The 27294-nt window shown below is 38.5% G+C and overlaps 5 protein-coding genes and 1 long non-coding RNA gene across 10 annotated transcripts; 5 read left to right on the top strand and 1 right to left on the bottom strand.

Moving 5' to 3' along the window:
- The first annotated feature begins 584 nt into the window (after window positions 1-584).
- On the top strand, window positions 585-6308 carry LOC149690868 (uncharacterized). Its single transcript, XM_089870685.1, has 6 exons — window positions 585-726; window positions 1150-1403; window positions 1515-1778; window positions 5000-5098; window positions 5177-5692; window positions 5796-6308. The coding sequence occupies exons 2-6, from the start codon at window positions 1161-1163 to the stop codon at window positions 6099-6101; spliced, it is 1428 nt and encodes a 475-aa protein (XP_089726811.1). The 5' UTR covers window positions 585-726; window positions 1150-1160; the 3' UTR covers window positions 6102-6308.
- Window positions 6309-6466: 158 nt separating this feature from the next.
- On the top strand, window positions 6467-7127 carry LOC149690867 (transmembrane protein 203). Its single transcript, XM_089870786.1, has one exon. It carries the CDS (start codon window positions 6665-6667, stop codon window positions 7067-7069), a length of 405 nt encoding a protein of 134 aa, XP_089726912.1. The 5' UTR covers window positions 6467-6664; the 3' UTR covers window positions 7070-7127.
- A 174-nt stretch (window positions 7128-7301) lies between these two features.
- Window positions 7302-8453, top strand: EMC7 (ER membrane protein complex subunit 7). Its single transcript, XM_089870761.1, has 3 exons — window positions 7302-7640; window positions 7705-7963; window positions 8037-8453. The coding sequence occupies exons 1-3, from the start codon at window positions 7429-7431 to the stop codon at window positions 8241-8243; spliced, it is 678 nt and encodes a 225-aa protein (XP_089726887.1). The 5' UTR covers window positions 7302-7428; the 3' UTR covers window positions 8244-8453.
- Window positions 8454-8832: 379 nt separating this feature from the next.
- Window positions 8833-23929, top strand: sxc (O-linked N-acetylglucosamine (GlcNAc) transferase sxc). 2 transcript variants are annotated; one of them, XM_089870610.1, is made up of 14 exons: window positions 8833-9049; window positions 9471-9533; window positions 9642-9792; window positions 17193-17421; window positions 17503-17571; window positions 20734-20850; window positions 20932-21101; window positions 21172-21775; window positions 21848-22027; window positions 22095-22253; window positions 22312-22815; window positions 22884-23213; window positions 23282-23658; window positions 23740-23929. In XM_089870610.1, the coding sequence occupies exons 1-14, from the start codon at window positions 9007-9009 to the stop codon at window positions 23894-23896; spliced, it is 3153 nt and encodes a 1050-aa protein (XP_089726736.1). In that variant the 5' UTR covers window positions 8833-9006; the 3' UTR covers window positions 23897-23929. The 2 variants fall into 2 exon arrangements, with proteins under 2 accessions (XP_089726736.1, XP_089726735.1); XM_089870609.1 differs by having other exon boundaries at window positions 8834-9049; window positions 17178-17421.
- A 204-nt stretch (window positions 23930-24133) lies between these two features.
- Window positions 24134-27294, bottom strand: mRpL28 (mitochondrial ribosomal protein L28). Of its 4 annotated transcripts, none has more exons than XM_089870740.1 (8): window positions 27171-27294; window positions 25560-25710; window positions 25361-25474; window positions 25139-25280; window positions 24920-25063; window positions 24717-24849; window positions 24593-24629; window positions 24134-24519 (listed from the first exon to the last, which is right to left on the bottom strand). In XM_089870740.1, the coding sequence occupies exons 2-8, from the start codon at window positions 25703-25705 to the stop codon at window positions 24459-24461; spliced, it is 777 nt and encodes a 258-aa protein (XP_089726866.1). In that variant the 5' UTR covers window positions 25706-25710; window positions 27171-27294; the 3' UTR covers window positions 24134-24458. The 4 variants fall into 4 exon arrangements, with proteins under 4 accessions (XP_089726866.1, XP_089726867.1, XP_089726868.1 ...); XM_089870741.1 differs by lacking the exon at window positions 27171-27294 and adding an exon at window positions 26346-26502; XM_089870742.1 differs by lacking the exon at window positions 27171-27294 and adding an exon at window positions 26205-26285.
- LOC149690864 (uncharacterized) lies at window positions 26249-27164 on the top strand. The gene is made up of 3 exons (XR_016383821.1): window positions 26249-26390; window positions 26451-26591; window positions 26687-27164. It is a non-coding gene; the product is annotated as an uncharacterized LOC149690864 (long non-coding RNA).

Genomic DNA, 27294 nt, shown 5'->3' with positions numbered 1-27294 from the left:
GGTGACGGGTCAAGGAACGCTTTCTTTTACGATTGAACTCTATAATACGAACCCAACGCATCTTGTAAGTTGTATGGCTTCGAGACGTGGTTTTACTCTCTAGCGAAACGAGTCGTGAAAACGAGAAACTACGAAAAACTTTTTAGCTCGCGGTCAGTAGAGAGTGAGCGAATAAATTTTCAAACGCGGGTAAATAACCTCCCAAATTCCTAGCCTTCTTATTGGCTTCGATAAGTCAGGTGGATCTTAGAAGAAGTTATAGTAGGCTACACGTGACCATCTCCATCCTTCAACTCTCGTTTTGAGCCACGTCTTCTATACGAGATTCGGATGTTATTCTTCTTTTCTTATAGTTCGTTGTAGTTGTCGTCACTTCGGTTCAACTATAATGTAAGATGAAGTGGATATATTATGGCTTGACCATACTGTTTTTACTACTCCCAAGTTAGTGACGTAATGTTTTACGAATGATTTGAAATATAGGTATCCCATTGGTTACTGGGCATCACGTGATTTTACGAGGTAGCCAACCACCGCCCTTCTTCTCGGACTAGACAAGACTACTTTCTCACGAGTCGTCACGAGGGTCTTTTATCGCCATTTTTGAGAGTGGTAGTTTATTGCGTTTTAACCGGCGACGATTGTGCCAAAAAAGTGTCGTTTTATAATCAAATTAATTAAGTTTTTTAATCCGAATTTTAATTAACGTTTTGCCGTCTTTTAAAGGTAAGTCAAGCATTTACAATGAGTTTCCTGAGCAATATAGTTACCTCGAAACGAGGGAACGGTTATTTCAATTACTCTTCTTATTATCGTAAACGCGCTGCCGCCGGTGCTGTGAAGACAATGGATAGCAAAGCCGGTTTAAGCCTTGGTCGGTCCCTAGATCCGCCATTTTTAATGATTAGAATTTTTTGATAAGCGGCTTTAGGCTTAGTAATTTAAAGTATTTTAGACAATAGAAGAAATTAGCGTGCATATTATTAATAAATTAATATCCTAATTATTTTAATTTAACCGCGTGATAGCTTTTTATCGCGACTAGACAATTTTTGCATTTAACTCAATTTTACATTTAGGCTTAGCGTTTTTTTCCGTCGAAGGGAATTTAATTAATTTAAGTGTCTTTTTAATTTTGTAAATTTTCAGTCGAGCAAGTCATGTCGTTTAGGCAACAGTTTAGTGGTAGCCCCTGGCAACAGGGCCCTGGGAATTTTGGCGGCATTAGTGGAGGGGGTTTTGGACCCTACGGTGGCCCAATGGGTTTTATGGACCCCATGATGGGTGCCGGTGGTTTTCGAGGAGGTAACTTTGGAGGCGGAGGACCCAATGGCCCCCGAAATTTCAATGATAATCGTTTCATGGATGATAGACGACGTGGACCAGGTGGTGGTGGTGGAGGTGTAAGTACTCATTTTTTATTTTATTAAATTTTCTGTGAACTTTCTCTCGTTTTATTTCCAAACCAAGTGTTTTAAGCCGTTTCTTCTTTCTTTCTTCTTTCTTTTAATTAGCCCATGGGTGGTCCGAGATCGGGTGGTGGCGGAGGAGGAGGGGGTGGACCCATGAATCGCAAACGTGGTGGGGGAGGAGGAGGTGGTCGCGACGGAGGTCGGGGAATTTTGGATAGTCCTCCGCGTAAAAGAATGAGTATGGATGGACGAAATAGGAATGATATGGGCAATGGCAGTAATCGTAGGAGAAGGGATAACAACTATAGACCAAGGTTTGATAGGAGCCGCCGTAACAGTTCCAGAAGAGACGAGGATGACAGAGATGTGAGTAAAACCATCTTTTATTTGGGGGGGGGGGTTCATTTTGAATGGGTTGCAATAGAGCTGCCACCAAGTTAAGTAGGAAGATTTACACTTTGACGGTATCTCTATAACAAACTGAATGAATTTGAGTTTAGCACATAACCTATTGGAATTTGGACTGTTGTAATAGGCTTAAATGTTTATCAATTGACTCTTTGAAATGAAACTTGAGTTGTTTGATGTTGAACACATACATAATATCTAGACTTACCATATCAGTTTGCAACATAACAAGGAAAACCTGTAAAAGTCAGGAAATTTTAACAATGTCAGGAAAAGGATTTTAGTGAGGGAAACTTCGTGGGTTTACATTGAATGTTACAAAACATGTTTTAAAACATAATTTCCTGAAGAGTTGACTTGTTTAATAAAAATGTTCTTAAAAACATGCCCCTAACATTGTCAGCTAAGTTTCGGTGTAGATCTGAAATTTTTCAAATTTCAGTGTGAAAAATCGAATTGTAGCAACCCTTTTCAGTATTTAAACTTTTTAGGGATTATTCAGGGTTAGTACCTAACCTGGACCTGGATAAGTCAGGGATTTGGAAAATGGGGAAGGGGGGGGGGGTAAATTTTGTTCTGAGAAGTCAGGGATTTCGTTTGGTATATCAAACCCTGCTTTGAGCAATGCTAAATATGGGCCCAGGTGCCATTATGAAGTGAACTCTGTTAACCCTGTTAAACACCTTAATGGTCACGGGATACTGGCAAAATTTGCTCAGGGATAAGCTGGTAAAGTCCGGGATTTTCAATATAAAAATTTGGTCCTAACCCTGTTGTATCAACCCTTTACAGTATTGAAACTTTTTAAGGATTATACTATTTGATTTCTTGGTGGCAAGCTCCTTTTTTTGGAGGGTGAAATTGGGTTTTATTGTTTATGAATCACGTGATCACTATAACCTGAGGATTATGAGAAATAGTTGTGTCTATTAAGTAAAATGAGTTAGAGACTTTTAAGCTCTTAATTGTTGGGTATTTTGTTGGTGCCTCAACATGTCAATATCCCCTTTTTTGTGTCTCAACATTGTCATAATACTCCCGCGCGGTACCTAACAAACAAATATGAAATCTTAAATGGTTGAACCTTGAAGGAAATGAAATTACGCGACAAATTTTGTGTGGAAAACGAATTAACTAACACTAGTGTTCATCTTAGTCTAGTTGAACATACCAAGACGCTTTGACCAAATTTGGGTGGTGAATTAGTTTCGAATCGGGGTTTTAGTGATCACGCACGCTACAAAATATTTATTTAAGCCAATAATCTGTTCAAACCGAATAAACAAACTTAAGAACAGTTTACGCTAAAACCAACGAACGAAGGAAATATTTAGTCTCAGTTATAATGAGCTTTAAGTTATGAAACATTGAACTTGAACGAATAGGCTTTTAAAACGGGTTTAAACATACCTTTTAATATCAAAAGGCGAAAAAGTGTACTACTCTCGTTTCTACATTTAGTTTAATCATTATTGCATTGAAAAATGTTATATTTCTGCCATAAGTAATTCTACATACAATGTAAATTTTTTTTAATGTTAACCAACTTGGAAGGCAGATGGATTAAACATCTAAACATTAGCTAGATTATGTTTTGTTGAAACTGAAAGAGTCCCCGTCTATGGTAGACAAACCATTTTGCAATGGTCGATGATAATTATCATTGACGAATAATCTTGCAAGAACAGTCGATAATTATTGTAAATTATTTCGACCAAACCATCTTGCCACTGTTATTTTATTGTAATTTCAATGTGGAATGAAGGAATGAATGCCTTATTGCGCATAGATTAAGAAATGTCTCGAGCATTGGGCTCTGTCTGTCCTTTGGGCAACTAAATCGCGTTGTGTCAACCTTGGTACTTGTGGAAACTCAACGTGACGCTCTTGAGAGCCAACACACACACACGCAAAACGGTTTTTGAGAGCTTTGAGCTCGGATTCGGAATGATCACGAAGTTGAATGAAGACACTTGATAGACCAGCACCCAATCTATTGATTGGTTGGCTCTAGAAAGGAATGAAAGAAAAAAAATCTGAGACTATATCGGGAATATATAAAAAAAAAGCAAAAATGCCCTCGTAACTTCACTCAATCAGAAATTGGCTTAAAAATGTGTTTCGCGTAACAATGTCATCAGTTCTATATTTCTACCAGTGTGGTTCTCGACATTTTAAAGACGGGACTACCACCACCACCACCACCATCCTCTTCTTAAGAGAAACACGTCACTACTCGTTCCCTCGTATCGATGGTAAGTTACCTTCAGAAACTTAAAAGCGGCATCAAGCTCTGGGAAAACATTTACTAGGATTTTACATCAGTTAGCTTTCAAGTGCTAAAACCTATGTAACCGATTTTATTATCGTAAAAAACGATATAACGCGTCGAAATTAAACGAACCAACATCGTTAAGAGACTTTGTGTAAAGAATATGTAACCTAATATAGGCTTAGCTGGAGAATTTATAACCGTACCATGCAAAATGAAATTGAACAAAAGTTTTTACTTTTCATACAGTTTTGTACGTAATCAAGTACCAACTCTTGGATATCACTCACTCGCTCACTCGCTGGGGATTTATTTCCCCGAAGATCTTTACTCTACCAAAAGCGCAAAAATCTCTCGTTTATTGAGATGGGGGTTTAATAGACAGACCTCTTGGTGGAAACACACATTTGGGGATTCGAAAGCTACTCTGATGGCAATCCCCCGACGATCTTACTTACCATTTGTAACGCGACACTATTAAGCTTACTCTTGCTCTGTATGTTGTCAATGTAGATCAAATTGGTCTTGACAAGGAATATCTCAATTTCGGGCGAAACTATCGAGTATCGAGCGAACACGCTCTGAATAAAGAAGAATGCGGAGTATTTATACAGTATTATAAGCCTCTGTTAGAAAATTTAACATTTGTGGCTGGCAAAAGTAATTAGTTCTATATAATGTAAAGTTCTTCGTTAAATTGCCAACTACTATAAATGGCACGAAGAATCTTTAGTAATTAAACTATTAAAGTTTGTCAGGTAGTTGGGAATTGAGGGTTTCATTGATATTGTTAATGAAAATAACGGAAACACTATCATTTTTCGAGGTTGTTTTATTACGATCTTTAGTTTTTAAGGCTTTTTGTCAAATTGACATTAATGGTTTTTTGTAATTTATTTCAAATCAGCGCCGTAATCGCAAGTTTCCAAGATGCTATTCTTGCAAATGGGGTTTCACTACTCATGATGAATTACGCGCTCATAATGACACTGAGGAACATAAGAAGGTAAGGATAGGATACCAGGGATGGGAGGGGAGGGGGACATCGCAAGTACGCGGCTAAAACTGAACATTTCGCGTACAGAAACACGAAGAGAATAAAAATAAACCTCGTACCGCTGAGGATTCCGAGGAAGAACCTGATCTTAACAGTTTAGAGATTTTTGAGATCGAAACTGTTGAGAAAGATGATGCCGAGGCTGTGGGACAAGATTGCATCGTTCCCGTCAGCATGTACTTTTGTCTCTCTTGCGAAATGCTCTTTAAGGATCAAGAGACGTCGCGTACCATTCATTGCAAAACTGAAAGTCACGCTGAATATTATAAGTTGTACGTAGAGAAGAAAGAGGAGGAGAAGAAGAAAAAGGAAGAGGAAAAGAAGAAGAAAGAGGAAGAAGAGAAAAAGAAGAAAGAGGAGGAGGAAGAACGTAAAAAGAAGGAAGAAGAGGAGAAGAAGAAGAAAGCTGAGGAAGAAGCCGCCGCTAAAAAAGCCGAGGAGGAAGCCAAGAAGGCTGAGGAAGAGGCGAAAAAGGCTGAGGAAGAAGCTAAGAAAGCTGCCGAAAAAGCTGAAGCTGATAAAAAAGTTGAAGAAGCCAAGAAGGTATTATGAACTTCCGCTTCCTTAATGAACATTGTACAAAATAAATATTGTTCCTTGATGGTTGTTGACTCGTTATTCTCTTTATTTATTTATTGTCTTCAAGGAGGCTGAAACTAAGAAAGAAGCGGAAGATAAGAAGGAAGCCGAGTTGAAGAAAGAGGCCGAGGCTAAGAAGGAAGCTGAAAAAATTCCCAGTGCCCCTTCAACTCCCTCTACTAAGAAAGTTGAGGAAGCGTCCTCGACTCCAGCTACTCCCGGTGCCGCTGGTACACCTGGTGGTAGTATCGCGGAGGAAGGAACTGAGGATGAGGAAGCCGCTTCTAGTCCATCAGTAAGAGGTACACCCGACCCCAGAGGAGGTAGGGGTAAATGGAGAGGACGCGCTCGGGGACGTGGCAAGAAACGATAGATTTTAATATGACGAATTCATCCAACAACATTGTCGTTGTGATTAAAATAATGTGTGAAATATATTTCAATTAGTAAATGTTCTAATTAGGACACAATGCCATTCTTTTTTTTCTTCTCTGGTAAAGATCAGTTACCATTCCATTGATTCATTTTTACGTGTACACATTTTCTCTCTCAAAGCATTAAACATTAATTGGACTATGAACATTGTTGTTTATTTTTCCTCAGTAGGTTTGTTATTTGACCTCCAAATGAGTCATTCCTGGTTAATTATTAAAAAACTTATAATTATCAACGATTTAAATCGTTATTTTTCCCGCTAGATTATGTCTAGCCCTGTCCTCAATGTACTTTTGTCCAGCGCTTATCGTAACTAGCGTCGTCTGCTTCAGCTCTCGTGATTATGGTGGTATCATTTTGAATCCGATGTATGTAAGGATGATGTTTATATATTAATCTTAGTTAAATTATGGTGATGAGTTAATTATATAAGATGTGATTGTGTATAATATTTGAAGTGCGCGGCGCTTATTTAAATTGATTCGGAACGCGAAGAAAAACATGCTTTTTTCACTGAAAGAACTGGTGAAATGGTTAGGCTTAACTGTTTTCGAAATGATGATGTTTTTAATATCCGTGACTATATTCACGATTATGGCCGTTTTAAAAGGCGAAAGAATAGTGGAGATGTCTTGGTACACGGTTTTTGTCGCCCCCTTTGTCTGTGACGGATTAAACTTTTATTTTTGCGTCATTGTGTTCATAAGACAATACATTCAGGGTGTCTACAAAGCAGCCGCCTTTAGGGGTTTATGGAGCTGTATTAGACTAAGTTTAGTGTTTTCCTTCGAACTACTGCTGTGCATGAAGTTGGAGGGACACAAAAATCTGGCCTACTCCGAGATTTTGTCACCATTATTTATTCTGTTACTGTTAATTATGTTTAGAGCATGCCAGTTGCATTAAGACAATATATATGTCAATAAAATTTGAGACTTTTTCTAGTCCTGGTGACTTCTCAACTTATTTCTGTTGTCTAAATTGATTTTGTTGTTATTTTAGTTAGGATTATCATCAATCAAAAATTAATTAAGAGTCCGAGCCCCGGAGGTCTCTATGATCACGGCCAACTCGGATTCTTAACCTTTAAGTGACGCGCGTGATCGAGTGGGCTATGGTTGGCCGTGCCATGCTCGGAAAGCTTATGCTGCCCTCTGTCGTCTGCTCATAAGTGAAGGTCTATTCTGGTACCGTGTTGTTAATCGGCTTTAAAACTCAATTATTTAATTAAATAATTCTAAAATAATCTCTCAATTTGAAAAACTATGAAATCAAGTCGAATTTTACAGGTTTTATGCCTGTTTTCGCTGGCATTTTTTGTATATTGCGACGTAGATAGCGATTACCCAATCTCAAACACAGGCTTAGGTGGATACAAGATTGAGGGTAAAGTTGTACCTCCGGAAATAGCTACGCCAAATTGGCTTTCAAATACTAGAGTTTTAGTAAATGGAGGAGAATATATTGGATTCTTAAAGTAAGTTCGTTAAATTACTCAATAAAGAGAAAGGGGGTAAAATAATAGCTAATGGTTATTATAGACATGATGGTTCATTTGTTGTTAATAACCTATCTCCGGGTTCTTACATTGTGGAGGTTGCAAACTCAAATTATATGTTTGAACCCGCGAGAGTTGACGTGAATTCGAAAGGCAAACTCAGAGCTCGCAAAGTTAACTTTGTTCAGAGTTCTTTAGTACAACAAATTACTTATCCTCTAAAATTAAAAACTCGCGGACCTTACAAGTATTTTCAAACTCGGGAAACTTGGAGGATTACTGATTTCCTTTTCAGCCCTATGGTTAGTAACCATCTTAAAACTGACTAAAGTTTTTACTTTTAATTAATTTAATAATTATGATTAATTAATTTAGGTCCTTATGATGGTTTTGCCCTTACTTTTGATTATGGTTATCCCTAAATTAATGAATGCCGCTGATCCTGAGACTCAAAAAGAAATTCAATCAATGCAAATGCCTAAATATGATATGCCCGAGTTATCTGAAATGATGACTTCTCTTTTCACTGGTGGTAAAAAACCACCCGCAGTTAAGGCTAAGAATCCCAAAAAAAGACAATAGTTTAATAAATATATTTATTTGTACATGTATGTATAGATAAATATTATTTACATTTAGAAATATTAATTATTAATGTTTTTTGATCAAATTCACTTGTATATAGAAAAATATCTTGTAAATTTCAAGTTTAACCCTAAACCCAAAAATTTATTCCATAAAAATTTGTTTGCACGCCCAAAAAAAAATAAATATGTAAAATTTTGCCCAAAATCTTAGCTGATTTCCGTCCCTTATGATTATTCAAATTATCAACGACATCCAATGACGTCATGGAAATTTCCTCTCGTGACGCGGTGGCTGGTTGCTAGAAAGTAAGTACATAAAAGTAGATCTCTTTTTTTTCTCATTTCAACCGCAATTTATCGATATTTATTTTTGTTTTTAATTAATTTAATTTTTCCCTAATTAGTTTTAAACGTTTACTTTAGGCCTACTTAACGATTTTAAGGCGGAATATTTTTTAAGATCGAAGTTTTCTTTGTGTTTGATAAAGTTAATTTTAGGGTTAACGTATTGTATCCATTTCCTACATTGGGGCGCGGAATGTTACAAGTCCGTTAATAGGCGCGCGGAGTGCTATATGACATTTTGTTACGACGTGTTGGCGCATTGACGTTTTGGTTTTTAAACGGACTGGTTTATTTGTGTGTATCGGTTTCGGTATTCGTGAGGAAAGATCGCGAGATTGATTTAATTCCAGTATTAACTCGCGTTAAGTGATTAATTATTCGCCGATAAAAGGATAATTAAAATAAGTTTCTAAATGAAAATGGCAACTAGTAATACCCTGCTTTCCGATGCATCAGGTAAAATAATTTCTATTATGTACTAATGCTATGCCAAGGCTTAAGATTTGGAAATGGTAACGTAAAAATGGCTTGTGAATGCATAGGGGGAAAATTGTTATTCTTATTACTCGGAATATAAGCGTAGGTTTAAACGCGTGTTAACCTTCAATAATTAAGAAATTTTTAATTATGAGAACAACTTTAACGTCGGTGTTGCCAATTTGCGTGACAGTTTAGGTTTAATAGTATAGTTAAGGAAGGGAAACTTTTCACTAATAAACAATGGGTGTGACCTTGTGAATAGATATAAATATATTGTCTTCCAATATTTGACGATCTTATCTTTCGCGAATAATATTTGAAAAGGCTTAATTAAACTTTAGACTAGTGTATCAAGCGTGTCAACATATTGTTCTAAATTTGTTCCGCGTTGGTTTAGGTCTTAGTGGAAACAAACGAAGCAGAACAAGTGAAATGTCTACACCCGCTGCTCAGTTCCAAAGTATGATTATTGTTTAATCGCAATCTATATATTTAGTAGATATTAGTAGACAAAAATTTTCAAGTCAAGGATTAGGCCTAACTTAGAAAAAAAAAATGTTGCTATTAGGTTTAGCGGAACTAGCTCATAGAGAATATCAAGCCGGTGATTACGAAAATGCTGAAAGGCATTGTATGCAATTATGGCGGCAAGATCCTTCTAATACGGGTGTACTACTGCTTCTAAGTTCCATACATTTTCAATGTCGAAGACTTGATAAGTAAGTCTTTTTTTTCCCTACTCTTAATAAGGTGAAGGCTATATTACTTCTTTTTCTTACACTTTGCATGTCATGACAAATATTCTTAAATAGAGTGGCTATGTATAGTTTTCAAAAACGGGGCTACAGAAATCCCCCCCCCATCTCGGTTGGTCAAGTACTGAGTGAAACTGAACTCTTAGCCTCTCTCGCTCTCTGGGAGCTCTTGACTCCCCTCCCCCCCCCCGAGGAAACTGTGGGGGGCAACCCCTTTATTGGAAACTGTATTGCCACATACTGCTGCCACACGTGTGTCAGTCCTATATCATAAGTTCTTTCCCCCTTTTTTGTACTGAAGGTTTTTACACATATTCGCGAAATACACCTTCCCCCCCCCCCCCCCGCGAAAAGAAAGGAAGAAAAAATTCATTGGCGTGCGTAATAATAGACCATTTCGGAAATTACATACAGTGCAACCAGTTAATTGAACTCCATCTGGAGTTGCTTCGTGGCGCGAGGGAGAATACCACAATGGCGGCCTCGCCCCTCCCTGTGTTGGTTTCTCTGTATGTACTTTCCGAAATGGTCTATTTTACATGCACTTTAAAGTTAATTCTGTTTTTATCCGGGCTTTGCTGAATACGTTCACACTGTATTTTTGAATTATCGGGAAGGGAGGGGGGGATAAATATGGTTGTGTGTCACTTATTGTTATTATGTTACTTACTTATGGAAGTGTATCGCTTATTCAGGGTTCATACAAACCTGGAAAAATCAGGGAAATAAATAATAAATAATAAATTACGAATTTCTAGTAAAATTCAGGGAAATTTGCGTCAAACAGGGGCCAAGCAATTAAGCAAAATGTTCGTGAACATACCCTCCATAGGAATAGCATTAGACCCAACTTTGCAGGCTCGTAACTCTGTTTCTACTAGAGATACGGGGATGTCCTTTGGGTATGTTATAGTCCAATTTGTCCCCCATCTAACCATACTAAAAACTTAGGGCTACGACAAACACGGGCCGAGTAATTAAGCAAAACGTAAACAAACAAACCCCTCCATAGGAATAGCATTAGACCCAACTTTGCAGGCTCGTAACTCTGTTTCTACTAGAGATACGGGGATGTCCTTTGGGTATGTTATAGTCCAATTTGTCCCCCATCTAACCATACTAAAAACTTAGGGCTACGACAAACACGGGCCGAGTAATTAAGCAAAACGTAAACAAACAAACCCCTCCATAGGAATAGCATTAGACCCAACTTTGCAGGCTCGTAACTCTGTTTCTACTAGAGATACGGGGATGTCCTTTGGGTATGTTATAGTCCTATTTGCCCCCCATCTAACCATACTAAAACCTTAGGGCTAAGACAAACAGGGGCCAAGTAATTAAGCGAAACGTAAACAAACAAACCCCTCCATAGGAATAGCATTAGACCCAACTTTGCAGGCTCGTAACTCTGTTTCTACTAGAGATACGGGGATGTCCTTTGGGTATGTTATAGTCCAATTTGTCCCCCATCTAACCATACTAAAAACTCAGGGCTACGACAAACACGGGCCGAGTAATTAAGCAAAACGTAAACAAACAAACCCCTCCATAGGAATAGCATTAGACCCAACTTTGCAGGCTCGTAACTCTGTTTCTACTAGAGATACGGGGATGTCCTTTGGGTATGTTATAGTCCAATTTGTCCCCCATCTAACCATACTAAAAACTTAGGGCTACGACAAACACGGGCCGAGTAATTAAGCAAAACGTAAACAAACAAACCCCTCCATAGGAATAGCATTAGACCCAACTTTGCAGGCTCGTAACTCTGTTTCTACTAGAGATACGGGGATGTCCTTTGGGTATGTTATAGTCCAATTTGTCCCCCATCTAACCATACTAAAAACTTAGGGCTACGACAAACACGGGCCGAGTAATTAAGCAAAACGTAAACAAACAAACCCCTCCATAGGAATAGCATTAGACCCAACTTTGCAGGCTCGTAACTCTGTTTCTACTAGAGATACGGGGATGTCCTTTGGGTATGTTATAGTCCAATTTGTCCCCCATCTAACCATACTAAAAACTCAGGGCTACGACAAACACGGGCCGAGTAATTAAGCAAAACGTAAACAAACAAACCCCTCCATAGGAATAGCATTAGACCCAACTTTGCAGGCTCGTAACTCTGTTTCTACTAGAGATACGGGGATGTCCTTTGGGTATGTTATAGTCCAATTTGTCCCCCATCTAACCATACTAAAAACTTAGGGCTACGACAAACACGGGCCGAGTAATTAAGCAAAACGTAAACAAACAAACCCCTCCATAGGAATAGCATTAGACCCAACTTTGCAGGCTCGTAACTCTGTTTCTACTAGAGATACGAGGATGTCCTTTGAGTATATTATAGTCCAATTTGTCCCCCATCTAACCATACAAAAAACTTAGGGCTAAGACAAACAGGGGCCGAGTAATTAAGCAAAATGTACAAAAATATGCCATAGGAATAGCATCACACCCAACTTTGTAGGCTAGTAACTCTGTTTCTACTAGAGATACGGGTATGTCCTTTGGGTATGTTATAGTCCAATTTGTCCCCCATCTAACCATACTAAAAACTTAGGGCTACGACAAACAGGGGCCGAGTAATTAAGCAAAACGTAAACAAACAAACCCCTCCATAGGAATAGCATTAGACCCAACTTTGCAGGCTCGTAACTCTGTTTCTACTAGAGATACGGGGATGTCCTTTGGGTATGTTATTGTCCAATTTGTCCCCCATCTAACCATACTAAAAACTTAGGGCTACGACAAACACGGGCCGAGTCATTAAGCAAAACGTAAACAAACAAACCCCTCCATAGGAATAGCATTAGACCCAACTTTGCAGGCTCGTAACTCTGTTTCTACTAGAGATACGGGGATGTCCTTTGGGTATGTTATAGTCCAATTTGTCCCCCATCTAACCATACTAAAAACTCAGGGCTACGACAAACACGGGCCGAGTAATTAAGCAAAACGTAAACAAACAAACCCCTCCATAGGAATAGCATTAGACCCAACTTTGCAGGCTCGTAACTCTGTTTCTACTAGAGATACGGGGATGTCCTTTGGGTATGTTATAGTCCAATTTGTCCCCCATCTAACCATACTAAAAACTTAGGGCTACGACAAACACGGGCCGAGTAATTAAGCAAAACGTAAACAAACAAACCCCTCCATAGGAATAGCATTAGACCCAACTTTGCAGGCTCGTAACTCTGTTTCTACTAGAGATACGGGGATGTCCTTTGGGTATGTTATAGTCCAATTTGTCCCCCATCTAACCATACTAAAAACTTAGGGCTACGACAAACACGGGCCGAGTAATTAAGCAAAACGTAAACAAACAAACCCCTCCATAGGAATAGCATTAGACCCAACTTTGCAGGCTCGTAACTCTGTTTCTACTAGAGATACGGGGATGTCCTTTGGGTATGTTATAGTCCAATTTGTCCCCCATCTAACCATACTAAAAACTCAGGGCTACGACAAACACGGGCCGAGTAATTAAGCAAAACGTAAACAAACAAACCCCTCCATAGGAATAGCATTAGACCCAACTTTGCAGGCTCGTAACTCTGTTTCTACTAGAGATACGGGGATGTCCTTTGGGTATGTTATAGTCCAATTTGTCCCCCATCTAACCATACTAAAAACTTAGGGCTACGACAAACACGGGCCGAGTAATTAAGCAAAACGTAAACAAACAAACCCCTCCATAGGAATAGCATTAGACCCAACTTTGCAGGCTCGTAACTCTGTTTCTACTAGAGATACGAGGATGTCCTTTGAGTATATTATAGTCCAATTTGTCCCCCATCTAACCATACAAAAAACTTAGGGCTAAGACAAACAGGGGCCGAGTAATTAAGCAAAATGTACAAAAATATGCCATAGGAATAGCATCACACCCAACTTTGTAGGCTAGTAACTCTGTTTCTACTAGAGATACGGGTATGTCCTTTGGGTATGTTATAGTCCAATTTGTCCCCCATCTAACCATACTAAAAACTTAGGGCTACGACAAACAGGGGCCGAGTAATTAAGCAAAACGTAAACAAACAAACCCCTCCATAGGAATAGCATTAGACCCAACTTTGCAGGCTCGTAACTCTGTTTCTACTAGAGATACGGGGATGTCCTTTGGGTATGTTATTGTCCAATTTGTCCCCCATCTAACCATACTAAAAACTTAGGGCTACGACAAACACGGGCCGAGTCATTAAGCAAAACGTAAACAAACAAACCCCTCCATAGGAATAGCATTAGACCCAACTTTGCAGGCTCGTAACTCTGTTTCTACTAGAGATACGGGGATGTCCTTTGGGTATGTTATAGTCCAATTTGTCCCCCATCTAACCATACTAAAAACTCAGGGCTACGACAAACACGGGCCGAGTAATTAAGCAAAACGTAAACAAACAAACCCCTCCATAGGAATAGCATTAGACCCAACTTTGCAGGCTCGTAACTCTGTTTCTACTAGAGATACGGGGATGTCCTTTGGGTATGTTATAGTCCAATTTGTCCCCCATCTAACCATACTAAAAACTTAGGGCTACGACAAACAGGGGCCGAGTAATTAAGCAAAACGTAAACAAACAAACCCCTCCATAGGAATAGCATTAGACCCAACTTTGCAGGCTCGTAACTCTGTTTCTACTAGAGATACGGGGATGTCCTTTGGGTATGTTATAGTCCAATTTGTCCCCCATCTAACCATACTAAAAACTTAGGGCTACGACAAACAGGGGCCGAGTAATTAAGCAAAACGTAAACAAACAAACCCCTCCATAGGAATAGCATTAGACCCAACTTTGCAGGCTCGTAACTCTGTTTCTACTAGAGATACGGGGATGTCCTTTGGGTATGTTATAGTCCAATTTGTCCCCCATCTAACCATACTAAAAACTTAGGGCTACGACAAACACGGGCCGAGTAATTAAGCAAAACGTAAACAAACAAACCCCTCCATAGGAATAGCATTAGACCCAACTTTGCAGGCTCGTAACTCTGTTTCTACTAGAGATACGGGGATGTCCTTTGGGTATGTTATATTCCAATTTGTCCCCCATCTAACCATACTAAAAACTTAGGGCTACGACAAACACGGGCCGAGTAATTAAGCAAAACGTAAACAAACAAACCCCTCCATAGGAATAGCATTAGACCCAACTTTGCAGGCTCGTAACTCTGTTTCTACTAGAGATACGAGGATGTCCTTTGAGTATATTATAGTCCAATTTGTCCCCCATCTAACCATACAAAAAACTTAGGGCTAAGACAAACAGGGGCCGAGTAATTAAGCAAAATGTACAAAAATATGCCATAGGAATAGCATCACACCCAACTTTGTAGGCTAGTAACTCTGTTTCTACTAGAGATACGGGTATGTCCTTTGGGTATGTTATAGTCCAATTTGTCCCCCATCTAACCATACTAAAAACTTAGGGCTACGACAAACAGGGGCCGAGTAATTAAGCAAAACGTAAACAAACAAACCCCTCCATAGGAATAGCATTAGACCCAACTTTGCAGGCTCGTAACTCTGTTTCTACTAGAGATACGGGGATGTCCTTTGGGTATGTTATAGTCCAATTTGTCCCCCATCTAACCATACTAAAAACTTAGGGCTACGACAAACACGGGCCGAGTAATTAAGCAAAACGTAAACAAACAAACCCCTCCATAGGAATAGCATTAGACCCAACTTTGCAGGCTCGTAACTCTGTTTCTACTAGAGATACGGGGATGTCCTTTGGGTATGTTATAGTCCAATTTGTCCCCCATCTAACCATACTAAAAACTTAGGGCTACGACAAACAGGGGCCGAGTAATTAAGCAAAACGTAAACAAACAAACCCCTCCATAGGAATAGCATTAGACCCAACTTTGCAGGCTCGTAACTCTGTTTCTACTAGAGATACGAGGATGTCCTTTGAGTATATTATAGTCCAATTTGTCCCCCATCTAACCATACAAAAAACTTAGGGCTAAGACAAACAGGGGCCGAGTAATTAAGCAAAATGTACAAAAATATGCCATAGGAATAGCATCACACCCAACTTTGTAGGCTAGTAACTCTGTTTCTACTAGAGATACGGGTATGTCCTTTGGGTATGTTATAGTCCAATTTGTCCCCCATCTAACCATACTAAAATCTTAGGGCTACGACAAACAGGGGCCGAGTAATTAAGCAAAACGTAAACAAACAAACCCCTCCATAGGAATAGCATTAGACCCAACTTTGCAGGCTCGTAACTCTGTTTCTACTAGAGATACGGGGATGTCCTTTGGGTATGTTATAGTCCAATTTGTCCCCCATCTAACCATACTAAAAACTTAGGGCTACGACAAACACGGGCCGAGTAATTAAGCAAAACGTAAACAAACAAACCCCTCCATAGGAATAGCATTAGACCCAACTTTGCAGGCTCGTAACTCTGTTTCTACTAGAGATACGGGGATGTCCTTTGGGTATGTTATAGTCCAATTTGTCCCCCATCTAACCATACTAAAAACTTAGGGCTACGACAAACACGGGCCGAGTAATTAAGCAAAACGTAAACAAACAAACCCCTCCATAGGAATAGCATTAGACCCAACTTTGCAGGCTCGTAACTCTGTTTCTACTAGAGATACGGGGATGTCCTTTGGGTATGTTATAGTCCAATTTGTCCCCCATCTAACCATACTAAAAACTTAGGGCTACGACAAACACGGGCCGAGTAATTAAGCAAAACGTAAACAAACAAACCCCTCCATAGGAATAGCATTAGACCCAACTTTGCAGGCTCGTAACTCTGTTTCTACTAGAGATACGGGGATGTCCTTTGGGTATGTTATAGTCCTATTTGCCCCCCATCTAACCATACTAAAACCTTAGGGCTAAGACAAACAGGGGCCAAGTAATTAAGCGAAACGTAAACAAACAAGCCCCTCCATAGGAATAGCGTTACACTAAACTTTGGAGTCTCGTAACTCTGGAAAATTCAGGTAAGTATGTGGGGGAAAAAATGGAAATCTCAGGGAAATTTGTTTTCCAAAAGTTGTATGAACCCTGTTATTACTATTATTATGTTACTGGTCCCATGAAACGTGTGACAAAAGGGTTGAAATGTATTTTAAAAATCGCCGTGCCTGAAATGTGTATTAAAAATTTCTGACAATATATACATACCCAATTCAATTATAAGTCAGAAAATAAAGTGTATATGGACACATAGACACGCGTGTAGCAAGCAATAGCTACATTCGTAACGTGAAATAAGCCTGAAGGATATAGCTTTCACTAGTTAACTTAATTTGGTCCTCTTTAGGGTTTAGGTTTAATTTGAGTCTTTGTAAATTTTTTCTTCATTAAGATCCGCGCATTTTAGTACTTTAGCTATTAAACAAAACCCACTGTTGGCCGAAGCGTATTCCAACTTGGGTAACGTCTTCAAAGAACGAAGTCAGTTGCAGGAAGCTCTAGAAAACTATCGACACGCGGTTCGATTGAAACCAGATTTCATTGATGGCTACATTAACTTAGCAGCCGCTCTAGTAGCGGCTGGCGATATGGAACAAGCTGTACAAGCTTACGTATCGGCATTACAATATAATCCTGTAAGAATTAGTTTCGGGCGTTGCACTTGCAAATATCGTTCGTTCTCACGTTTATAAAAAGAATCAAACAAACAATTGCAGGACCTTTACTGCGTTCGAAGCGATCTTGGTAACTTATTAAAAGCCTTGGGAAGACTCGATGAAGCTAAGGTATGACTAAAGTTTACCGAGATACACTTGAAACGCCAGAAAAACGCAAAAATATCAACCTTTTCCTTCTATCCCACCTATTTCTTTTTCAACTCCTTAATAATTTCAATTAACTTCTATCATTTCAATCAAACAATCAATCCATTCCCCTCAACGTCTACTTAAGTTTTTGTTGGCAAGTTGTACGTGTAATTCACGAAACAAAAAACTACTTAGGTTTTTTTCTGAATTGTTTTGGCAGACCAAGAGGGTCCGTCAAAATCAAGTTTTCTCTAAATTTATTCTGCGCGCCGCGCTGCTTTTATAGTTCGGGTCCGTTCAGTTGAACTGCTGCGCATTTGCGCTTAGTTTTGCGCTCGCGTGCGAATGCGCATTTTGCGCGAATTGCGCGCGCTTAGGGGTACAATAGAGAGATGCTAATAGGAAAAGTAGAGGTCTAAAATGATATTGAATGAATTGTTTCGTCGCGTTTTTTAAGTGCAAACCCTACTTTGCGAAATATTTCTTTATTGTATCCCGAATTGTATTGCGTTGCGCTGGCCCCCGCGAAATTTGGTAGAAGCGATTGCGCAGAAATTGCATGAATGATTATTAGCCTTCCGTCGCAATATTTGGAAAAAAAATGAGCAGAAACAAGTTTTCCATGTGGATTTTTCAACGATATTTGCGATTTTATAGAATAAACTTAGAATGATGTTTGTGTTTATTTTTAAACAAAACATTTGTTCAAAGTTTCATAGCCGCCGCGCGTTGCGCTCTGCCGATTTTATACTTAATTTTTTTGTTACAATTTCAATCGGAGAAAATTTGATTCTTTTCACCCCCCCTCTTGGATTGCGCTTCTTAGTAATTTAGGCAATTATTGATTAATAATAAGCTCACAAAAGTAACGAGTGTAAATGTATCGAACTGCCTCTAAAAACGTTACACCCAAACCTTTCCTTCCATCCATTTTCTTTTACCCCACTTTTTTTTTTTAATAAATAATTTTATTGAATATTCTCTCTCGATCAACATCTACGGTTGTCTCTTTAAAAGTTTCATACCGTAAATGTTTATCAGTTTTTGTACACACAAAATATGCGATATATATATATGTATACTAATCAGCACCAGTCTTGTAAATTTTCAAAAGTTTCGGTACGATTTTCCAAGTAACGAAATTTGGCCTATTTTATACTTAAACGTGTCTAAACTTAATTCGGGTAATTGAATAGTTGCAATATTGGTGATTACAGGTCCCTAAACCAAAACCAGTTAAACGTATCCCTTCAATCCCTCGGACACTTTCCTATGCCTAATCCCCCCCTTTTAATCCTTTATTCTAACCCCTAAACTGGACGATACACGTCACGCAAAAGAATGAAATTGAAAAAATCATCTTGACTAATGAACGAAAACTTTTTCTTTTTCCTTCGAAGCTTTTTTTGTAGAGTTTTCTCACTCAAAATATAAAGAAATGTATGTGTAGGGCATACCCTTCCTTGTATGTTTGGGTTCGTCAACAACGATGGATTAAGTCTACTACTACTACTACTACTTTCTACTATCTTTAGTGAAGTCGCAAAGTTGTCAACTACGTACGTACTTCGACGCTACGGGAGCGAGCGAGCGCATCGACAGCAGTCTTCTCTAACCCCCGACCCGCTCTGTGTCTCTCTCTCTGTCCTGTGGCAAGCCGTGGTAATTAAACAGCGGTAAATTAAATCACAGACTCCTGACAATTATAAAAAAAATACGTGACAAAACCATAAATAAGCTGCTGTCCAATTAAAGGCAAATTTGGGGGAAAAACAAACACGCAAGATGTTGCTGCGATGTGAGCTTTTTTCGCTAGTTTTAAACTTAATTAGCCTGGGTTTTAATTTAATTAGGGTTTAAACGGTGTTAAGTTAAGTTGTCCAGGACAGTGATAGGTTATCGGTAATGGTCTTGGAGCTGTTATAATATGTCCTTTGGTATTAGTTAATTGGATGGTTTTGTTTTAATTAGCCTTATTCCTGATCAGCGCCATCTACCCATAGCGGTGACTTTGAGAACTACTGTAAGCGGCAAGCCAATCAGATGTCGCTAAAATCTGGTGACGTCATTTTTGGTAAGACCCGAGAGTGCCAGTCAGTGACGTCACCAGATTTTAGCGACATCTGATTGGCTTGCCGCTTACAGTAGTTCTCAAAGTCGCCGCTATGGGTAGGTGGCGCTGATCAGGAATAAGGCTAATTGGGATAAGATTGTTATTTATTTAATTGGGGACTAATTACCGAATTTAGTTTTAGGTATGTTTTATCGTAATTGGAAGTTAGATCGGGCCCTTGAAGGTACAGATATTAATATTATACTTATTAGAATATGGGTGGGATTGACGAGATTTGATTTTTCTTCGTTAGTTTGCCTTTGAAATGTTTATTTGAACTTTATTGGGTCTTAATTTTTGTTTCTTAATTAAATTTCGAATCCAAGGGATATAATATAACTCTCCCAGAGGGGGAAGGGTGGTTTTTTTTTTTTTTTCTTCTTCTTCTTTAGGGTCTGAGTTATATTTTGTTAGGTTATCTCCGTTAAGTTAGTTTAAATTTTAAGATTAAATTAAAGTTATCCTAGAATCGTCCCCGAATTTATAAGGACACTACGGGATTTATAAAAAAAAATATTAAAATGGACTTTAAAAAGCCGTAAGTTTATTTTCTCTGTAACAAAAAACAATGAAGGATCTTTTTTTCCCCGCGGCTGCCTTCCATAAAATACGCGCTCTTTGCGATTGTGGCGTTGCGCTGGCGCGAAAATTGCTGCGAAAAATATATTATATAATAAAAGTTTACGCTTTAAACCTTCCCAAAAGTACGGAAGTTGGGTTTGAAAAGTAATACTTCTATTATCTGCGATTTTTTTTTTTAAAAGTGCGATCGATTGCTTTGAGAATAAAATTTTTTGACTTCCAGCGCATTTGGAAGTCAAAAAATTAGCGCAATATTTTTATAATAAATAGGCAATGTTAATAACTTTCTTTTTTAATATAATTCTTTACTTAACGATTCTCAAAGATCGTTTAAAACTAACGTTGCGTTTTTTAAATTTCTTCCTTCCAATGTTTCTATTGCGATTTTCGCAATGTTCCCAATGTCCCCCTTTATGAAAATTAAAACCGTAAACTTGACTGCGAAGGCGTGCTATTTAAAAGCTATTGAGACATGTCCCTCTTTTGCCGTTGCTTGGAGCAATTTGGGATGCGTTTTCAATGCCCAAGGAGAGATATGGTTAGCCATACACCATTTCGAGAAGGTTCGTTATAACGAGGGTTTCGATGATCTTGTCTCGTCTAAGAGATGAGGATTTGATTAAGAGTCGTCGTATCTTTGGCAGGCCGTAGCTTTAGATCCAAACTTCTTAGACGCCTACATAAATTTGGGAAACGTTTTAAAAGAAGCCCGAATATTTGACAGAGCCGTGGCCGCGTATCTTCGGGCACTAAACTTAAGTCCCAGCAACGCGGTCGTACATGGAAACTTAGCTTGCGTTTATTACGAACAAGGGTAAACTAACGATCAAAGTAGTTGACCTATCATGTCCGTCGTTCTAAGTTTCTTTCCCACCTTATTGCAGTTTAATAGATTTAGCTATCGACACCTACAGACGCGCTATCGAACTTCAACCAAATTTCCCCGATGCTTATTGTAATCTCGCGAATGCTTTGAAAGAAAAGGGTCAAGTTCCTGACGCGGAAGAATGTTATAACACCGCATTGAGGTTGTGTCCGACGCACGCCGATTCTTTGAATAACCTGGCTAATATCAAACGAGAGCAAGGTTTTATCGAAGAGGCGACCAAACTTTACTTGAAAGCTTTGGAAGTTTTCCCCGAATTCGCCGCGGCCCATTCGAACTTGGCCAGCGTTTTGCAACAACAGGGCAAATTGAACGAAGCTCTTTTGCACTATAAGGAAGCCATTCGAATTTCGCCGACTTTCGCCGATGCTTACTCTAACATGGGCAACACTTTAAAAGAGATGGGTGACATTCAAGGCGCTCTACAATGTTACAGTCGCGCTATTCAAATTAACCCGGCTTTCGCCGACGCCCATAGTAACTTGGCTTCGATTCATAAGGATTCCGGTAACATTCCCGAAGCCATAACTTCCTATCGCACGGCGTTGAAGTTGAAACCGGAGTTTCCCGACGCTTACTGTAATTTGGCGCATTGTTTACAGGTTTGTTACTTTAACCCCCCCCCCCCCAATCCTGTGAGATCGCCAATGGATTCGCAATTTCTCCAAACGCAGATTGTTTGCGATTGGACGGATTACGAGAATAGAATGAAGAGATTGGTGGCCATTGTGGCTGATCAACTCGATAAGAATCGTCTTCCATCGGTGCATCCTCATCATAGCATGCTTTATCCCTTGTCGCATAGCTTCAGAAAGTCCATTGCCGGCAGACACGCTAATTTATGCCTAGAAAAAGTAATTAATTACTCGACTTGGGAGCCTTGGAAATACTTAGGTGTTAACGCGAGTCGCCTTATTGTAGATTCAGGTTCTCCACAAATCTCCCTACAATCACCCCAAAGATCTTAAAGCGACCAATGGGAAACTGAGAATTGGATATGTTAGCTCTGATTTTGGTAACCATCCCACGTCCCATTTGATGCAAAGCGTTCCTGGAATGCATCAAAGAGATAAAGTCGAAGTAATTGGCGCACTCTTCCTCTTTAAAATTAGGGGGCTAATTATAGGTTTTACTTAAGATATTTTGCTACGCGTTGAGCCCCGATGATGGAACTACGTTCCGGGCCAAAATAGCCTCGGAATCCGATCACTTTATCGACTTATCTCAAATGCCTTGCAATGGGAAAGCCGCCGATCGTATTTTCAAAGATGGCATACACGTTTTGATCAACATGAACGGTTACACCAAAGGCGCCAGGAATGAGATTTTTGCTTTGAGACCGGCGCCTATTCAAGTCATGTGGCTCGGATATCCCGGAACAAGCGGCGCCCCTTTTATGGATTACATCATCACGGACGCCGTCACCTCGCCCGTACACTTGGCCAGTCAATATTCCGAGAAATTATCTTACATGCCCGATACCTTCTTTATTGGCGACCATAAACAAATGTTTCCGCATTTAATCGAGAGGGCCATCATTGAATCCGCCAATAATCCCAGCAAAACCATGGGATTGGGTGATACCGTCAGCATCGTTAATGCCACTGATCTTTCACCCATTATTGAGAAAGCCGAAGTTAAGGTAAGTCCATCCCTCTGACCCCTGAACCCGCCCACCCACTTAAGCCGCCATCATCTCTGTTTCAACAGAAAATTCGCGAAGTTGCTGTCTCGACAACTTCCGAATCTAAATCGGAACAGGTTGAATTTGTTAAAACGGTCATTGAGTTACCAACAACCAGTCAAGTTCAAACTATGATCAGTACTGGACAAGTACAAACATCCGTTAATGGTGTTGTCGTTCAGAATGGTTTGGCTACCACGCAAATTAATAATAAAGCCGCCACTGGCGAGGAAGCTCCTAAAAATATCCTCGTCACCACCCGACAACAATATGGTCTACCTGATGACGCTATTGTCTATTGTAACTTTAATCAACTTTACAAAATTGATCCGGCGACCCTACAGACTTGGGCCAACGTAATAACTTTAAATACACTTCCTCTCGAACTTCCTTGCCGAATTTCGCGTTTTTTATTTCCTTGTAGATACTAAAAAGGGTTTCAAACGGAGTTCTGTGGCTTCTGAGGTTTCCGGCAGTCGGAGAGGCGAATGTCTTGTCTTCCGCTCTTCAGTTAGGAGTTCCTCCCGGAAGAATAATCTTTTCGAATGTAGCGGCGAAAGAGGAACACGTTCGAAGAGGACAATTGGCCGACGTCTGCTTAGATACTCCACTATGCAATGGACATACAACGGGAATGGATGTATTATGGGCTGGAACACCCATGGTTACCTTACCGGGTGAAACTTTAGCTTCCAGGGTGGCGTCGTCTCAATTAACGTGCTTGGGTGTACAAGAATTGATCGCTAGTTCTCGACAAGAGTACGAGGATATCGCCGTTCGCTTGGGAACTGATCGAGAGTTGTAAGTATATCTTGAACTTAAGGTATAGAAGAGCGAGTTCAAGGACCTTTCTTTCTTTCTTTCTTTCTTCAAAAACAAAAGCTTGAAGGCGATTCGAGCTAAAGTCTGGTTTAACCGAGTGGAGAGTAATCTCTTTAACGTCAGAGTGTATACTTCCAATTTGGAGAAGCTCTTTTACAAAATGTGGGCCAGACATGAAAAAGGCGAGAAACCCGATCACATTACCGATTGGCCATAAATGTTGTTCGTTCATTCGTAAAATATAATCAATCCCCCTCTATCTTTCTTTTCTTTTTAAGTATAAGTTTTGAATTTAATCCCTCCCTTTCCCACCTGAGAAACATTTTAATCCTAGATTTCGACGTATTTAACTCGACGTAGATTGATTGATTGATTGATTGCCGTTAGCGTGTTTAGCTTTTTGATGAAAGTGAAGTACATTCGTGAAAAATTTAATTAATTTCTTTATTTTTAATTCAATTCAATTCAAGGCAAAATTGTTGTCGACTTTAGAGTGACTTAAGGAATATTGGGGAGTAATAGTTAATAGTTGTTTTTTGAGTTTTAATATTTAGTTTCTTTCATTATTCATTCGTAAGAGTTCCCTCCCGTGTGGTTACAAAACAAAATTGACGTTGATTTCATGTACAGTTCAACAACTACAGTTTATTTTTCTCTCTTTCTCTCTATTTGAAATATTACAAAATTTTCCGCCCCACTTTTCTCCCCCCTTTATCAACATTGAAATCTTTATAATAATCTTTTCATTAATAAACGCTTCAGACTTAATTTAATTTGACTCATTTTCTAACTTCGTTGCTTGAAAATGGGTTCAATTTTCCGAACCATCCAACGTTTTTCCTGAAAGAAAATTTTAATTTTAGTTTTAGGAACCATAAGAGTTTTCTTACACCAAAGGTAAGTAAAGTTTTACTTCTCATCGGTAAATTCTACTCCACTATCTTTAGCCGCTGAAATAAATTTAACAAACAAAATTAAATTAGTTTAGAAAACGGATTAAATTTAATTATTGAATTAATAGTTAGTAATGTAATTACCTTGCAGCTGTTCCAATAGATCTTTACGAAATTGAATTTTTAACGGGATGGGTTTGTTTAATTCCTCTTCAATTTTGTATTGTTTTGTGCAAGCTGCTTTTAGGCTTAAACCAAACCATTCCGCCTCTTCTTCCTTAATTACAATTATTTTTAATTTTAATTAACCTAATTAAATTAAATTAATCTTTAACTAAAGACCTTACAGGGATTAGGCAATCTTCGTATTTTTTCAATAGTTTACTCTGTTTTTCGGGGTTATCTTTGAGAAAGTCTTTTCTAATTAACGCTAATAACATTTTTCGTCTCAAATCTAACGCTAGTTGAGATTTTAGATCGTAAACTGGCGTCTTAATTAAAAAAAACAATTAGTAAATGACACGGGGTTATTTTTAACTGATTTAATTTAATTTAAATTAAGTTACCCTTAAAATATAATTATCAAAACCATGATTTTGATCGATTAGCCTTAAGGTTCTTTCAGTTACGACAACTGAAAGATACTGATCAAATATTTCGCTGTAAACTACAGTTTTCTTTAAATGAGGCACCCAAAATGATGGAAGTCTAGATAATTAGAAGCGTGGCGGTATTTAAATGAATTAAGTTACTTTAATTAATTTAATTACGTAGTTAATTAAAACTACCTCCTATAAGTTCCTGGTTTTCTGAAACCCTTTATGATTTCTTCACCTCCCCATAAACCCAAATCAGCGGCGCTACTATGACGTAATGGGAGTGGAACATTTTGCACACGTGTTCTAATAACATTTAAATTTAATTTATTAGAACTATTAACGCAGATTTTTTTATTCTATTCTAATTAATTAAATTAAATTAATTTACATTTGTCCAGTTTCGGGATTTTTCTTGTAGTTAACAGTTTCGGGTCTATAATGAACTGGACTCGGTTCTTTTTTCAATTCAAATCTATGATTCTTATAATGTTCGGGAAGGCGGGATAAAACTCCGAATTTCCAACGATGCGACATAATATCTAATTAATTAAAGGGTTGAATGGATAGATTTTGAAAACAATAGCGGGTTCTTTGAGGGGGCGGGATATGATGCTAATTATTATAATGGTATAAATATATCTCTATAGAAAACAACTTCCCAAGGTTGGATACGTACGTGGGTTTTAAGTTAACTATGACTTTTCTATGAATTATGGAAAAGAATTTTAAAAATATTTATTCAAGGCCCTTTATCAAAACACCTTGCAGGAAGTTTTTTGTAATTTTAAAGAAACATCTGCGCATTTAAGTAAATTAACGGAGATATCATTTGGATAATTTAAAGCGCGAGTTTTCCTTCTATAAGGATATATAAAGACTCAAATCGGTAGAGCTTTATTGTATTTAAACTATGGCTTTGACTATAGGGTTAGGCGCCGTATTATGGGCAACGAGTTTAGTCAACTTAGCCCAATCAAATGGAGTTTCAAGCAGAATTTGTAACGTTTCACGATCAAACGTGACGGATATTTACAATTTTAAAGTTAAAGATGGGGAGGGGAATGACGTATCCTTAGAGAAATACCGCGGTCAAGTTTTGTTGATCGTTAATGTCGCGACCTACTGAGGTTTGGCCAGCCAATATCATCAACTGAATGCCCTTAAAGATACCTACGATAATTTTGAAGTTTTGGCCTTTCCTTGCGCCCAGTTTTTAAATGTAAGTTTATTTTTTAGAAATTACGCCTATTTTTTAACCTATTTACTTAAAATTAAATAGCTGGAACCAGGCAGTGATAAAGAGATTTTAAACGCAATTAAACACGTAAAGCCTGGTAATGGATTTACACCCAAATTTCCACTTTTTTCAAAATTGGAAGTTAATGGCGCGAAAGAGAATCCTTTATATACATTTTTGAAAGTAAGCTTAAATTTTAATCTAAATTATGCGGTTCTTTTGTGACGTCATTTGGCCAATTTGCCGACTTTTATGACGTCATTTCTATGGTAACTTAGGAACAATGTCCTCCGACCAGAGAGGTATTTGCGAGCGATAAGTATCTACTGTATACGCCACTGAAAAACAGCGATATCAGGTGGAACTGGGAGAAATTTTTAATAGACAAAATGGGTAGACCAGTTGTCAGGTATGATCCCAGGACGGAACCAAATGATATCAAAGATGACATGGCAAAATACCTCCGATCAAATACCGCCTAGATTTACCGACGCTCTTATTTTTTAATCGATTAAATTTATTTGTAATCGAGCTAATGAATGACGTTCGTGTTATAAAATACTAAGGTAATTAACATGAATTGATGAATAATTATAAAATGATATGGTTTCTAATTAGTTTGAAACGCATTCAGCAAACTATTAGACCTTATATTTTCTAAGTTATATTAGCTCATGCAATAAGTTTATTGTTTAAAATAAAATTGCTAAGCATTTAATATTACTGCGGTTAAGTGTGTAAAATTAAATAAATATTATTTACCGCTGTTATTGTTTGTTATTTTGTCCCTGGGCGGTTGTTAAGGGTCTCGACTAAAACATGGAAAAGTTCTTATTTCTACTCCAGGGTCCACACTTCTTCAGGCCTCCATGGCATGTCCATGACT

Source organism: Phalangium opilio, unplaced genomic scaffold (assembly GCF_054372755.1).
Source record: "Phalangium opilio isolate 3A_F unplaced genomic scaffold, DU_Popi_V2 ptg000031l_1, whole genome shotgun sequence".
Taxonomy (NCBI): Eukaryota; Metazoa; Arthropoda; class Arachnida; order Opiliones; family Phalangiidae; genus Phalangium; species Phalangium opilio.
The sequence above is the reverse complement of the archived record's forward strand: the minus strand, read 5'-3'. Positions and strand labels throughout refer to the sequence as shown.

What these genes read in the sequence shown, in the direction of transcription:
- LOC149690868 (XM_089870685.1), top strand. Translation starts at nt 1,161, where the DNA reads ATGTCGTTTAGGCAACAGTTTAGTGGTAGCCCCTGGCAACAGGGCCCT. An exon ending in GAGACGAGGATGACAGAGAT is followed by an intron (nt 1,779 to 4,999) that starts GTGAGTAAAACC and finishes ATTTCAAATCAG; the next exon opens with CGCCGTAATCGCAAGTTTCC. An exon ending in AAGTTGAAGAAGCCAAGAAG is followed by an intron (nt 5,693 to 5,795) that starts GTATTATGAACT and finishes ATTGTCTTCAAG; the next exon opens with GAGGCTGAAACTAAGAAAGA.
- LOC149690867 (XM_089870786.1), top strand. Translation starts at nt 6,665, where the DNA reads ATGCTTTTTTCACTGAAAGAACTGGTGAAATGGTTAGGCTTAACTGTT.
- EMC7 (XM_089870761.1), top strand. Translation starts at nt 7,429, where the DNA reads ATGAAATCAAGTCGAATTTTACAGGTTTTATGCCTGTTTTCGCTGGCA. An exon ending in GAATATATTGGATTCTTAAA is followed by an intron (nt 7,641 to 7,704) that starts GTAAGTTCGTTA and finishes TGGTTATTATAG; the next exon opens with ACATGATGGTTCATTTGTTG. An exon ending in ATTTCCTTTTCAGCCCTATG is followed by an intron (nt 7,964 to 8,036) that starts GTTAGTAACCAT and finishes TAATTAATTTAG; the next exon opens with GTCCTTATGATGGTTTTGCC.
- sxc (XM_089870609.1), top strand. Translation starts at nt 9,007, where the DNA reads ATGAAAATGGCAACTAGTAATACCCTGCTTTCCGATGCATCAG. An exon ending in CCTGCTTTCCGATGCATCAG is followed by an intron (nt 9,050 to 9,470) that starts GTAAAATAATTT and finishes GCGTTGGTTTAG; the next exon opens with GTCTTAGTGGAAACAAACGA. An exon ending in CAATGTCGAAGACTTGATAA is followed by an intron (nt 9,793 to 17,177) that starts GTAAGTCTTTTT and finishes TTCTTCATTAAG; the next exon opens with ATCCGCGCATTTTAGTACTT.
- mRpL28 (XM_089870739.1), bottom strand. Translation starts at nt 25,975, where the DNA reads ATGCGCAGATGTTTCTTTAAAATTACAAAAAACTTCCTGCAAG. An exon ending in TTGATAATTATATTTTAAGG is followed by an intron (nt 25,064 to 25,138) that starts GTAACTTAATTT and finishes TTTTTAATTAAG; the next exon opens with ACGCCAGTTTACGATCTAAA. An exon ending in TCTATTGGAACAGCTGCAAG is followed by an intron (nt 24,630 to 24,716) that starts GTAATTACATTA and finishes AATTTATTTCAG; the next exon opens with CGGCTAAAGATAGTGGAGTA.